The following is a 14,703-nucleotide window of genomic DNA, read 5'->3' on the forward strand; positions in this document are numbered from 1 at the left end:
GTCTAGAAAAGTAATCAACCTACCAATACATAGAAATAAAAAATATTAGAAATAAAAAAAATTAGGCAAAATGAGGCAACAGAGAAATATGTTCCTACTGAAGAAAAAAGATAAAATCCCAGAAGAAGAACTAAGTGAAGTGGAAATAAGCAATCTACCCAATAAAGAGTTCAACATAACAATTATAGAGATGTTCAAAGAACTCAAGAGAAGAATGGATGAACAGAGTGAGAAGATAGAAGTTTTTAATAAAGTGTTAGAAAATATAAAGAAGAACCAAACTGAGATGAAGAATACAATAACTGAAATATTTAAATACACTAGAGGGAATAATCAGTAGTTCAGATGATATAGAGGAACTGATTGGTGAGTGGGAAGACAGATTAGCATAAATCACTGAAGCTGAACAGAAAAAAGGAAAAGGAATAAAAAGAAATAAGGACCCTTTAAGAAACATTTACAACATCAAGCATATTAACATTTGCATTATAGGGCTCCCAGGAGGAGAAGAGAAAGTGGCAGAGAACGTATTTGAAGACATATTAGCTGAAAACCTCCTTAAACTGGGAAAGGAAACAGACATCCATGTCCAGGAAACAGAGAGAGTCCAAAACATGGTCAATCCAAAGAGGACCACACCAAGACACTTTGTAATTAAGATAGTAAAAAGTAAAGATAAAGAGAGAATATTAAAAAGCAGTGAGGGAAAAAGCAGTCAGTTAGGTACAAGTAAATGACCATAAGGATATCAACTGACTTTACAGCAGAAAATCTAAAGACTAGAAGGGAGTGGCATGAAATATTTGAACTGATGAAGAGGAAAAACCTACAGCCAAGAATACTCTACCCAACAAAGCTTTCATTCAGATTTGATGGAAAAAAGAGAAGTTTTACAGACAAGCAAAAGCTAAGAGTCCAGCACCATAAAAGCAGCTTTGTAAGAAATAAACAGACCTCTTTAAATGAAAACCAAAAGGACACAGTAGAAATATGAAAATTATAAAAGGAAAAATCTCATGGGTAAAGGCAAATATACAGTAAAGGTAAAAAATCAAGCATGTATAAAGCTAGTAGAAAGGTTAAAAGAGAAAAGGAATGAAATCATCTATATACACAATACATAGTTAAGGGATACACACAAATAAAGATGTAAAATATGATATCAAAAATGGTAAACATGGAGGGGTGGAGTAAAAATGCAAGGTTGTTAAAATGTGTTTAAACTTATGAAATCAGAAACTTAAATAATCAGAGAGAGATAGAGAGAGAGATTGTGATATACAAACCTCATAGTAACCAGAAACTAAAAATCTATAATAGACACACACACAGAGAGAGAGAAAGAAAGAAATCCAAACATAACACTCAAGATAGTCATCAAATCACAAGGGAAAAAAGCAAAAGAAGAAGAAAGGAACAAAAAAGAACTACAAAATCAAACCAATAACTATAAGTACATACTTATCAATAATTACTTTAAATGTCAATGAACTAAATGATCCAATCAAAACACATAGAGGGACTAAATGGATACAAAAACAAGACCCATATATATGCTATGTACAAGAGACTCACTTCAGATCTAAAGACACACACATGCTGAAAGTAAGGGAATGGAAAAAGTTATTACAGCTAATGGGAATGAAAAGAAAGCCAGGGTAGCAATACTTATATCCATGAAAATAGACTTTAAAACAAAGAATAACGAGAGACAAAGATGGACATTACACAATGATCAAGGCATTGATCCAAGAAGATATAACAATTGTAAGTATATATACACCCAACAAAGGTGCACCTAAACACATAAAACAAAGATTAACAGATATAATGAGAGAATTTGACAATAAGACAATAATAGTAGGGGACTTTAACACCCCTAGTACATCAATGGACACAACATCCACAAAGAAAATCAATAAGGAAACACTGGCCTTAAAAGACACATAAGGCCAGAAGAACTTAAGAAATATATATACACTATTCCACCCAAAAGCAGCAGAATACATATTTTTCAAGTACACATGGAACAATTCTCCAGGATATATCACATGCCAGGCCACAAAATGTCTCATTAAATTAGATAAACCTGAAATTATATCAAGTATATTGTCTGACCACAACACTATGAGACTAGAAATCACCTTTGAGAAAAAGACTGCAAAAAACACAAACACGTGGAGGCTACACAATATGCTACTAAACAACCAATGGATCACTGAAGAAATCATAAAACACCAGGAGACAAATGAAAATTATAACAGAGCAATCTAAAAACTATGGAATACAGCAAAAGCACTTCTAAAAGGAATTGTATAGTGATACAAGCCTAACTCAGGAAACGAAAAATATCAAACAACATAACCTCATACCTAAAGTAACAAGAAAAAGAAGAACAAACAAAACTCAAAGTTAAACGAAAGAAAGATATCATAAAGATCAGAATAGAAATAAACGAAATAGAGACTAAAACAAATAGAAAAGATCAATGAAACTAAGAGCTGGTTCTTTGAAAAGATACACAGAATTGATAAACTTTTAGAGATACTCATCAAGAAAAAAAAAGAGAGAGAGCTGAAATCAATAAAATTAGAAATGAAAGAGGAGAAGACACAACTTACACCACAGAAATACAAATGATAATAAGAGATTGCTACAAACAATTATACACAAATAACATAGACAACCTATAACAAATGGACAAATTCCAAGAAATGTACAATCCCCCAAGACTGAACCAGAAAGAAATAGAAAATACCAACAGACCGATTACAGGTAATATAATAGAATCTATAATAAACAAAAACAAACAAAATTCAAGGACCAGATATATTCACAGGTGAATTCTAATAAACATTTAAAGAAGAGTTAACACCCATCTTTCTCAAGCTATTCCAAAAAACTGCTGAAGAAGGAATGCTTCAAATTTCATTTTATGAGGCCACCATCACAGTGATACCAAAACCAGACAAAGATATCAAAAAAAAGAAAATCACAGGCCAATATCACTAATAATCACAGATGCAAAAATCCACAACAATACATTAAACAATACATTAAAAGGGTAATACAATATGGTCAAGTGGGATTTATCCCAGGGATGTAAGAATGGATCAAAATCTGAAAATCAATGAATGAGACACCCCATATTAACAAATTAAAAAATAAAAATCATATAATCATCTTAATAGATGCAGAAAAACCTTTGACAAAATTCAACACCCAAACAGCAAGGTCCAGGAGAGACCTTCAAGATGGCGGAGGAATAAGACGTGGAGATCACCTTCCTCCCCACAAATACATCAGAAATACATCTACATGTGGAACAACTCCTACAGAACACCTTTTGTATGCTGGCAGAACACCTCAGACTTGCTAAAAGGCAAGAAACTCCCCATGTACCAGGGTAGGGCAAAAGACAAAAGAAAAAACAGAGACAAAAGAATAGGAATGGGACATGCACCTCTGGGAGGGAGCTGTGAAGAAGGAAAAGTTTCCACACACTAGGAAGCCCCTTCACTGGTGGAGACAGGGGGTGGGTGGAGGGGGTGGGAAACTTCAGAGCCATGGAGGAGAGTGCAGCAACAAGGGTGCAGAGGGAAAAGTGGAGAGGTTCCTGCACAGAGGATCAGTGGCGGCCAGCACTCACCAGCCTGAGAGGCTTGTCTGCTCACCCGCCGGGTGGGGGGTTGGGTGCTGGGAGCTCAGGCTCGGGCTTTGGAGGTCAGATCCCAGGGAGAGAACTGCGGTTGGCTGTGTGAACACAGCCTGAAGGGGGCTAGTGCACCACAGATAGCCGTGAGGGAGCCCGGGAAAGAGTCTGGACCTGCCTAAGAGGCAAGAGACCATTGTTTCAGGGTGTGCGAGGAGAGGAGACTCAGAGCACTGCCTAAATGAGCTCCAGAGATGGGCGTGAGCCACGGCTATCAGCCTAGACACTAGAGACGGGTATGAAACACTAAGGCTGTTGCTGCAGCCACCAAGAAACCTGTGTGCAAGCACAGGTCACCCTCCACACCTCCCCTCCTGGGAGTCTATGCTGCCCCACCATTGCCACGGTCCTGTGATCCAGGGACAACTTCCCCGGGAGAACATACAGGGCGCCTCAGGCTGTTGCAATGTCATGCCAGTTTCTGCTGCCACAGGCTCACCCCACATTCCGTACCCCTCCTTGCCCCTGGCCAAAGTGAGCCAGAGCCCCCTAATCAGCTGCTACATTAACCTCGTCCTCTCTGAGCGAATAATAGACAACCTCAGGCGACCTACATGCAGAAGCGGGGCCAAATCCAAAGATGAACCCCAGGAGCTGTGTGAACAAAGAAGAGAAATGGAAATTTCTCCCAGCAGCCTCAGGAGCAGCGGATTAAATCTCCAAAATCAACTTGATTTACCCTGCATCTCTGGAATACCTGAATAGACAATGAATAATCCCAAAATTGAGGTGGTGTATTTTGGGAGCAACTGTAGACTTGGGGTTAGCTTTCTGCCTCTAATTTGTTTCTGTTTTTTTTATGTTTATCTTAGTTTAGTATTTAGAGTGTATTATGATTTGTAGATTTGTTTATTGAACTGGTTGCTCTCTTCCTTTTAATATATATATATATATATATATATATATATATATATATATTCCTTTTTCTCTTTTTGTGGGACTGTGTGTGTGCTTCTTTGCGTGATTTTGTCTGTATAGCTTTGCTTTTACCATTTGTCCTGGGGTTCTGTCTGTCCATTTTTTGTTTTTTTTTCATTTGTTTGTTTGTTTTCTAGTATAGTTTTTAGCTCTTGTTATCATTGGTGGATTTGTTTTTTAGTTTGGTTTCTCTCTTCTTTCTTTTTTTCTCTCTTTTCCTTTTTTTTAAACAAAATTCACATTTTATTTAGGTTGCAATAAACTATACAAAATTGATTTTCTTCACCAAAAATAACAGCAATATTTTCTATATTATTCCTAGACAAACCACAAAACACTTATTTTTGTAGGTTTTCTAGGTTTTGCTTGTAAATCAAGATGAGGCAGTAGATATAGTCATGGAAAAAGACAGAAGAAAACAGACAAATCAGTTGGCAGTATCCATGGTCTCTGATCCTGTCTTGACCATGAAACAGAAGTGTTCAACATATACCTGTCAAAAAGCTTATGAAGATGTAGGCTCAATAAAGGAACGTAAACAGCAACAATCAGATATGGAACAACAATGGAAGGCTCTTCCATTCAAACTTTAACTATAACTTGTTCCTTCAACTTCATTTGATAAAGGCAAAATCTACACTGAAATCCTAGTTTGGTGAGCTCACACGTTTCTCTTACAAGTTTGATCATTTTAATGATCCCTTACAGATTTTTAACAGCATACTTAAAACTCCTACTATTCAAAGGTCAGTCATGAGCTTCACTGTAATGTTTTATAAAATGTATTCCTTCCCCCCATACCTCCTCAAAATTTATTTCTTCAAAGAACTGATAACTAAGTACCTGACAATTGGATCCACAGTAACAAATGTTATATCTAAAATGACTTAATACAATTTCAAAGTGCCATTAGCAGAGATCACACAGAGTGTAACATGGTACTTTCAATGCTATCTTCTGGAAGAACAGTTAGGTCTCCAAAGCATGGGACTTCAAACGGGCCATTTAAACAGGCAGATTATCAATGACTAATGTACTCAATGGGAGTCTACAGGTCAAGATATTCAGTGATTAAGTGGCCTACGTACACTTTACAACTTTTCTGTAAGATATTTTCAAATTTCTTACAGATTTTTTTCAAATATCAAATATAAGAGAAAGCCTATTTTAAAATTCTCTTAGGTATTTCAATGGTTTCTGGATTATCTGTAGGAAGCTCTGACTTACTTGTATAGAGCTTGATATATGTATCCACCATTAAATCCAAATCATGTTTTATATCAAAATTTTTGTTAAGCAAAGCCAAGTTACTTGACCTTTGGTCTGTCAAAGTGTTCCTCAGGTATGCTTTGAGATGCTTTCGTCCACTTTCATAGCATTCATTCTCAAACTTCATCACAGGAAGATCATCAGACCTTTAGCAATGCATAAACATTAGGAAAAAACTTGATGTCTGGCAGATGAAGGGCTTCATAAATAGTGGATGGAAGTTCTATATCTTTCTCCCTGTGTTTCCACTTGATTCTCCAACAATGCAGCTCAGCAGAGAGTGTGTCAGGATTAGGTAAATCACTTCTGTACATGTCAGCATGATGCTCCTCTGATGTATTGAATTTGAGCTGTCCCATGACAGAGGGTACCAGAGATAAGTGTTTAAGAGCTTTGAGGTGTTGTTCTGAGAATATATCTTTCAGTTCCTGAATAATGTGTTCCACTGTTGGAACACTTAGAGTTTCTTTATAGTAACTCTCAGAGGTTAGCTGAGATTCCAGGTTACTGTGCTGAGCTCTGTGAAATTTCCCTGGGAGTTTCATCTGAATATCAAGTTTGGCTGCCAAAGTTGTGGCTTCCTCAAACCAAAATTCATGATAAACTTCGATATTTTCCATCACTTCATTTAGGGAATGCAGCACTGCAGTCAAACTACTGGCTGCAAAGAAGACATCAGAAGTTTGTCCCTGAAGATTTTTTCCCAAAGGCTCTTGTAAAAGATAGAACATTTTTAAGAACAACAATAGTAATGATGAAATCAATATCTGTTACTGCACTAGAGAGTACAAATGCTTGGCCAGCTATACAGTTATTCCATCTTACATTTGCATCACTATTTATACCATCTAAACATAAAACTAGTGCTTGTAGGAGGTCCACTAAGATTTCAAAAGCATCATGCCTGCCTGTCCACTGAGAATGGCAAATTTCCTTCAGTTCTTTGCCTCTTTCTTCATTGTTCAGAAATAGGACAGAAATTACATTGTCAAGTTCTAAAAGCAGTTGTGGTGATTGATGGAAAAAAGAACAAACTTCCTCAATTGTTCCTAACGTGACAGATACTCCCATAACAGGCACTGATTTTACCAACCACATACTTAAGGCACAGAAAGAGCAGAATGTGTAGATAGCTTGGGGATATTTCTCTAAAAGTCTAGAAGCAACAACTTTCATTTTGAAAGAAAAACCACTGGACACAATGTAAGACTGGCCACAACAGTACTCCATGTTTACTCCCCACTTCTCAGTTACTGTAGTGTGAAATTTCACAGCCAAAATTTCTGCATCAGCTTCATAAGGCAGGAAGCCCACATATTCTTCTCTCAGCTTGTGAGATTCATCAACAAACCTCACCAACACAGGCAGGTGCTCTTCCCCTGCTATGTCCACCACATTGTCAGTGACGATGGAAAAGAAGTGAGAGTCTCTCACTTCCCTGTGGGTTTCTTCCCGAATGCAGCTCTCACAGATCTCTAGCATCTGTTTCTGCTGTGTTTTTGAACAGAACAATGTGTTAACTGCTGTTGTCTCAAAGCGCTTTCTCAGAACCTCTTTACCAGAATTGATCCGGCACTCCAGCATTGCTTGAAAGTCATCAGGAGTAAAGAGACCTTCTGGGATTTCATCAGCTTCATGTCCATCCAGAGGTATGTTCTGTTTTCCCATAAGAATCAAAATTTCAAATAAAGATTTTAAGTATTCTTTGTTTTCCTTCTCTTCAAGGGTTAGAGGTAAAATGTCTTCCTCCTGCTCTTCACCCACTTCTGCACCGGGGTTCTGAGCATTGCTGTTGTTTATTTCCTTATGTTTCGGTTCCTGTTCAGAAGTTTCATCAATTATTTTCTGTTTCAGTGTCCTGATTTCATCTTCACTCAATTCTTTTATTCGTTTTCTGTGTCTACTGTGTGGAATATTCAAATGGCTGGTAAGATCAAATATTGTTGGTACTGCATTATCTCAAAGAACTGTCCTATAAGGGCTCTCCCAATGACTTCACAAGTATCTGCTTCAATTAATTTTGAGAAATAAAATAACCCAATCATTCTTTAGTTTTCTAATGCCTCTGCAAAATGTATAGTTCTACAGATCATAGAAGTCTCAAAGTGTTTGGCACACAATCGATAATGTTTACTTAGTTGATCAGGTGTTTTATCTTCTAAGACTGCTCTCCTACAATTCTCCACCCACTTCTGGCATCTGGCTGGATCCCACGGGAACCAGAAAAAGGCCAGGTCCAACTGTGTGCGCTTCCACGGGCAGTTGGGGACCACAGAGAAGTTCGGCATCGTCGTCTGCCCGCCGGCCAGCCCAGCTCTCCCCTCCCCGCCTCCTCAGGGCAGCCTGCCCACCCGTCAGGGCCGGGGAGAGGACTCTTCTTTTCTTTATTACTTTTTAATTTGTTTAATTATTAATAATTTTTTATTTTCATAATATTATTTTATTATTTTCTTTCTTTTTTTCTCCCTTTTATTCTGAGCCATGTGGCTGACAGTGTCTTGGTGATGCAGCCGGGAGTAAAGCCTGAGCCTCCGAATTGGGAGAACCGAGTTCAGGACACTGGTCCACCAGAGACCTCCTAGCTCCACAAAAAAACAAATGGTGAAAGTCCTCCCAGAGATCTCCATGTGAATGCTAAGACCTAGCTCCACTCAACGACCAGCAAGCTACAGTGCTGGACAACCTATGCCAAACAACTAGCAAGACCATAAGACAATGCCACCTATTAGCAGAGAGGCTGCCTTAAATCATAATATGGTCACAGGCACCCCAAGACACACCACCAGATGTGGTCCTGCACACCAAAAGACAAGATCCAGCCCCATCTACCAGAATATAGGCACCAGTCCCCTCCACCAGGAAGCCTACATAACCCACTGAACCAATCTTACCCACTTGGGGCAGACACTAAAAACAATGGGAACTATGAACCTGCAGCCTGCAAAAAGGAGACCCCAAAAAACAGTAAGTTAAGAAAAATGAGAAGACAGAGAAACACACAGCAGATGAAGGAGTAGGTAAAACCCCATCAAAACAAAAAAATGAAGAGGAAATAGGCAGCCTACCTGAAAAAGAAATCAGTGTAATGATAGTAAAGATGATCAAAAATCTTGGAAATAGGATGGAGAAAATTCAAGAAAGGCTTAACAAGGATCTAGAAGAAATAGAGAGCAAACAAACAGGGATAAACAACACAATAAATGAAATTTAAAGTTATCTAGAAGAAATCAACAGCAGAATAACTGAGGCAGAAGAACGGGTAAGTAACCTGGAAGATAAAATAGTGGAAATAACTACCACAGAGCAGAATAAAAAAAAAAAAAGAATGAAAAAAATCGAGGAAAGTCTCAGAGACTTCTGGGACAACATTAAAGGCATCAACATTCGAATTATAGGGGTCCCAGAAGAAGAAGGGAAAAATAAAGGGACTGAGAAAATATTTGAAGAGATTGAAGTTGAAAACTTCCCTAATAAGGGAAAGAAATAGTTAATCAAGTACAGGAAGTGCACAGAGTCCCATACAGGACAAATCCAAGGAGAAACTCACCAACACACATATTAATCAAGCTATCAAAAATTAAATAAAAAGAAAAAAATATTAAAAGCAGCAAGGGAAAAGCAACAAATAACAGCCAAGGGAATCCCCATAAGGTTAACAGCTGATTTTTCAGCAGAAACTCTGCAAGGTAGAGAGGAGTGGCAGGACATATATGAAGTGAAGAAAGGGAAAAACCTAAAACCAAGATTACTCTACACAGCAAGGATCTCATTCAGATATAACAGAGAAATTAAAACTGTTACAGACAAGCAAAACATAGGAGAATTCAGCATCAACAAACCAGTGTTACAACACACTCTAAAGGAACTTCTCTAGGGAGGAAACACAAGAGAAGGAAAAGACCTACAATAACAAAGGCTTTACAACACATGCTAAAGGAACTTCTCTAGGTAGGAAACACAAGAGAAGGAAGGGACCTACAATAACAAACCCAACTGAATTAAGAAAATGGTAATGGGGACACACATATTGATAATTACCTTAAAGTTAAATGCATTAAATGCCCCAACAAAAAGTAAAAGACTGGAAGAATGGATACAAAAACAAGACCCATATATATCCTGTCTATAAGAGACCCACTTCAGACCTAAGGACACATACAGACTGAAAGTGAGAGGATGGAAAAAGATATTTCATGCAATGGAAATCAAAAGAAAGCTGGAGTAGCAAATCTCATATCAGAAAAAATAGACTTTAAAATAAAGACTACTAGAACAGACAGAGAAGGACACTACATAATGATCAAGGAATCAATCCAAGAAGATTTAGTAAATGTAAATATTTATGCACCCAACAAAGGAGCACCGCAATACATAAGGCAAATGCTAACAGCCATAAAAGGGGAAATCAACAGTAACACAATCATAGTAGGGGACTTTAACACCCCATTTTCACCAATGGACAGATCATCCAATATAAAAATAAATAAGGAAACACAAGCTTTAAATGACACATTAAACAAGATGGACTTAATTGATATTTATAGGACATTCCATCCAAAAACAACAGAATACACATGATTCTCAAGTGCTCATGGAACATTCTCCAGGATACATCATATCTTGGGTCACAAATCAAGCCTTGGTAAATTTAAGAAAATTGAAATCATATCAAGTGTCTTTTCTGACCACAATGCTATGAGACTACATATCAATTACAGGAAAAATACTGTGGAAAATACAAACACATAGAAGCCAAACAAAACACTACTAAATAACCAAGAGATCACTGAATAAATCAAAGAATAACTCAAAAATATCTAGAAACAAATGACAATGAAAACACGATGACCCAAAACCTATGGGATGCAACAAAAGCAGTTCTAAGAGGGAAGTTTATAGCAGTACAATCCTACCTCAAGAAACAAGAAACATCTCAAATAAACAACCTAACATTACACCTAAAGCACTTAGAGAAAGAAGAACAAAAGAAACCCCAAAGTTAACAGAAGGAAAGAAATCATAAATATCAGACCAGAAATAAATGAAAAAGAAATGAGGGAAACAATAGCAAACATCAATAAAACTAAAAGTTCTCTCTTTCAGAAGATAAACAAGATTGATAAACCATAAACCAGACTTATCAAGAAAAAAGGGGAGAAGTCTCAATTCAATAGAATTAGAAATGTAAAATGACAAGTAACAACTGACACTGGGGAAAGCCAAAGGATCATGAATGATTACTATAAGCAACTATATGCCAAAAAAATGGACAACCTGAAAGAAATAGACAAATTCTTAGAAAAGCACAGCCTTCCAAGACTGAACCAGGAAGAAACAGAAAATATAAAAAGGCCAAAGACAAGCACTGAAATTGAAACTGTGATTAAAAACCTTCCAACAAATAAAAGCCCAGGACCAGATGGCTTCACAGGTGAATTCTATCAAACATTTTCAGAAGAGCTAACATCTATTCTTCTCAAACTCTTCCAAAATATAGCAGAGGGAGGAACACTCCCAAACACATTCTGCGAGGCCACCATCACCCTGATACCAAAAGCAGACAAAGATGTCACACAAAAAAGAAAACTACAGGCCAGTAGCACCGATGAACATAGATGAAAAAATCATCAACAAAATATTAGCAAACCAAATCCAACAGCACATTAAAAGGATCATACAGCATGGTCAACTGAGGTTTATCCCAGGAATGCAAGGATTCTTCAATATATGCAAATCAATCACTGTGATACACGATATTAACAAATTGAAGGAGGAAAACCATATGATCATCCCAAGAGATGCAGAGAAAGCTTTTGACAGAATTCAACACGCATGTATGGAAAAAAAAAACCCTCCAGAAAATAGGCATAGAGGGAACTTACCTCAACATAATAAAGGACATATATGACAAACCCACAGCCAACATCACCCTCAATGGTGAAAAACTGAAACCATTTCCACTAAGATCAGGAACAAGACAATGTTGCCCACTGTCACCACTATTATTCAACATAGTTTTGGAAGTTTTACCACAGCAATCAGAGAAGAAAAAGAAATAAAAGGAATCCAAAATGGAAAAGAAGTAAAGCTGTCACTGTTTGCCGATGACATACTATACATATAGAATCCTAAAGATGCTACCAGAAAACTACCAGAGCTAATCAATGCATTTGGTAAAGTAGCAGGATACAAAATTAATGCACAGAAATCTCTTGCATTCCTATACACTAATGATGAAAAGTCTGGAAGTGAAATTAAGAAAACACTCCCATTTACCTTTGCAACAAAAAGAATAAAATACCTAGGAATAAACCTACCGTGGGAGACAAAAGACCTGTATGCAGAAAATTATAAGACAGTGAAGAAAGAAATTAAAGATGATACAAATAGCTGGAGAGATATAACATGCTCCTGGATTGGAAGAATCAACATTGTGAAAATGACTATACTACCCAAAGCAATCTACAGATTCAATGCAATCCTTATCAAACTACCAATGGCATTTTTCACAGAACTAGAACCAAAAATTTCACAATTTCTATGGAAACACAAGAGACCCCAAATAGCCAAAGCAATCTTGAGAAAGACAAACAGAGCTGTAGGAATCAGGCTCCCGGACTTCAGACTATACTACAAAGCTACAGTAATCAAGACAGTATGGTACTGGCACAAAAACAGAAATATAGATCAATGGAACAGGATAGAAAACCCAGAGATAAACCCACGCACATATGGTCACCCTATCTTTGATAAAGGAGGCAAGAATATGCAATGGAGAAAAGACAGCATCTTCAATAATTGCTGCTGGGAAACCTGGAGAGCTACATGTAAAAGAGTGAAATTAGAACACTCCCTAACATCATACACAAAAATAAACTCAAAATGGATTAAAGACCTAAATGTATGGCTAAACACTATCAAACTCTTAGAGGAAAACATAGGCAGAACACTCTAGGACATAAATCACAGCAAGATCCTTTTGACCCACCTCCTAGAGAAATGGAAATAAAAACAAAAAATAAACAAATGGGATCTAATGAAACTTAAAAGGTTTTGCACAGCAAATGAAACCATAAACAAGACCAAAAGACAACCCTCAAAATGGGAGAAAATATTTGCAAATGAAGCAACTGAAAAAGGATTAATCTCCAAAATTTACAAGCAGCTCATGTAGCTCAATATAAAAAAAAAAAGAAATGCAATACAAAGATGGACAGAAGACATAAATAGACATTTCTCCAAAGAAGATACATAGATTGCCAACAAACACATGAAAGAATGTTCAACATCATTAATCATTAGGGAAATGCAAATCAAAACTACAATGCGATATCATCTCACACTTGTCAGAATGGCCATCATCAAAATATCTACAAATAATAAGTGCTGGAGAGGGTGTGGAGAGAAGGGAACCCTCATAGAAGTTTGGTGGGAATGTACATTGATACAGTCACTATGGAGAATAGTATGGAGGGTCCTTAAAAAACTAAAAATAGAACTACCATACAACTCAGCAATCCCACTACTGGGCATATATCCTGAGAAAACCATAATTCAAGAAGAATCATGTATCACAATGTTCATTGCAGCTCTGTTTACAATAGCCAGGGCATGGAAGCAACCTAAGTGTCCATTAACAGATGAATGGATAAAGAAGATATGGCACATATATACAATGGAATATTACTCAGCCATAAAAAGAAATGATATTGAGTTATTTTTAGTGAGGTGGATGGACCTAGAGTCTGTCATATAGAGTGAAGTAAGTCAGAAAGAGAAAAACAAATAACATATGCTAACATGTATATATGGAATCTAAAACAAAAATGGTTCTGAAGAACCTAGGGGCAGGACAGGAATAAAGATGCAGATGTAGAGAATGGACTTGAGGACATGGGGAGGCAGAATGGTAAGCTGGGAAGATGTGAGAGCGTGGCATGGACTTATATATACTTCCAAATGTAAAATAGATAGCTAGTGGGAAGCAGCCACATAGCACAGAGAGATCAGCTCAGTGCTTTGTGACCATCTAGAGGGGGGGTTATGGAGGGTGGGAGGGAGATGCAAGAGGGGAGAGATATGGGGATATATGTATATTTATAACTGATTCACTTTGTTATAAAGCAGAAACTAACACACCACTGTAAAGGAATTATACTCCAATAAAGATGTTAAAAAAAGAAAAAAACGAAACAAACAGCAAGGTCCTACTTTATAGCTCAGGGATCTATATTCAATATACTGTGATAAACCATACTGGAAAAGAATATGAAAAAGAATATATATATATATATATATATATATATATATATATATATATATATATATATATATATATATGAATCACTTAGCTCTACAGTAGAAATACAGAAAACATAAATCATCTAAACTTCAATGAAATATTGTTTTAATAAGTCAACATCCATTTATTATAAGAACTCTCCACAAAATGGGCATAGAAGCAACAAACCTTGACCTAATAAAGGCCTTATATGACAAGCCCACAGCTAACATCATACTCCACAGTGAAAAACTGAAAATATATCCTCTAAAATCAGGAACAAGACAAGGATGCCCACTCTCACCAATTTTATGCAACATAGTTTTGGAAGTCCTAGTCACTGCAGTCGGACAAGAAAAAGAAATATAGGGAATCCAAATTGGAATGGAAGAAATAAAACTGTCACTGTTACTCTGCAGATGGCATTATAATATATATAGACAATCCTAAAGATACCACCAAAGTACTAGAACTCATCAGTGAATTTAGTAAAGTTGCAGGATATAAAATTAATATATAGAAA

The 14,703-nt window shown here is 36.8% G+C and overlaps 2 protein-coding genes across 2 annotated transcripts in view; both read right to left on the reverse strand.

Moving 5' to 3' along the window:
• DACH2 (dachshund family transcription factor 2) overlaps nt 1–14,703 on the reverse strand; it is a 656,741-nt gene that overhangs the window by 386,864 nt on the left and 255,174 nt on the right. The gene's annotated exons all lie outside the window — the stretch shown is intronic.
• Nucleotides 5,793–8,187, reverse strand: LOC132482574 (52 kDa repressor of the inhibitor of the protein kinase-like). The gene is given in 4 exon segments (XM_060087900.1): nt 5,793–6,042; nt 6,044–6,603; nt 6,605–7,882; nt 7,969–8,187. Coding segments are annotated over 4 exon segments (2,307 nt in total).

This window comes from Mesoplodon densirostris, chromosome X (genome assembly GCF_025265405.1).
Source record: "Mesoplodon densirostris isolate mMesDen1 chromosome X, mMesDen1 primary haplotype, whole genome shotgun sequence".
In the NCBI taxonomy this organism is placed as follows: domain Eukaryota; kingdom Metazoa; phylum Chordata; class Mammalia; order Artiodactyla; family Ziphiidae; genus Mesoplodon; species Mesoplodon densirostris.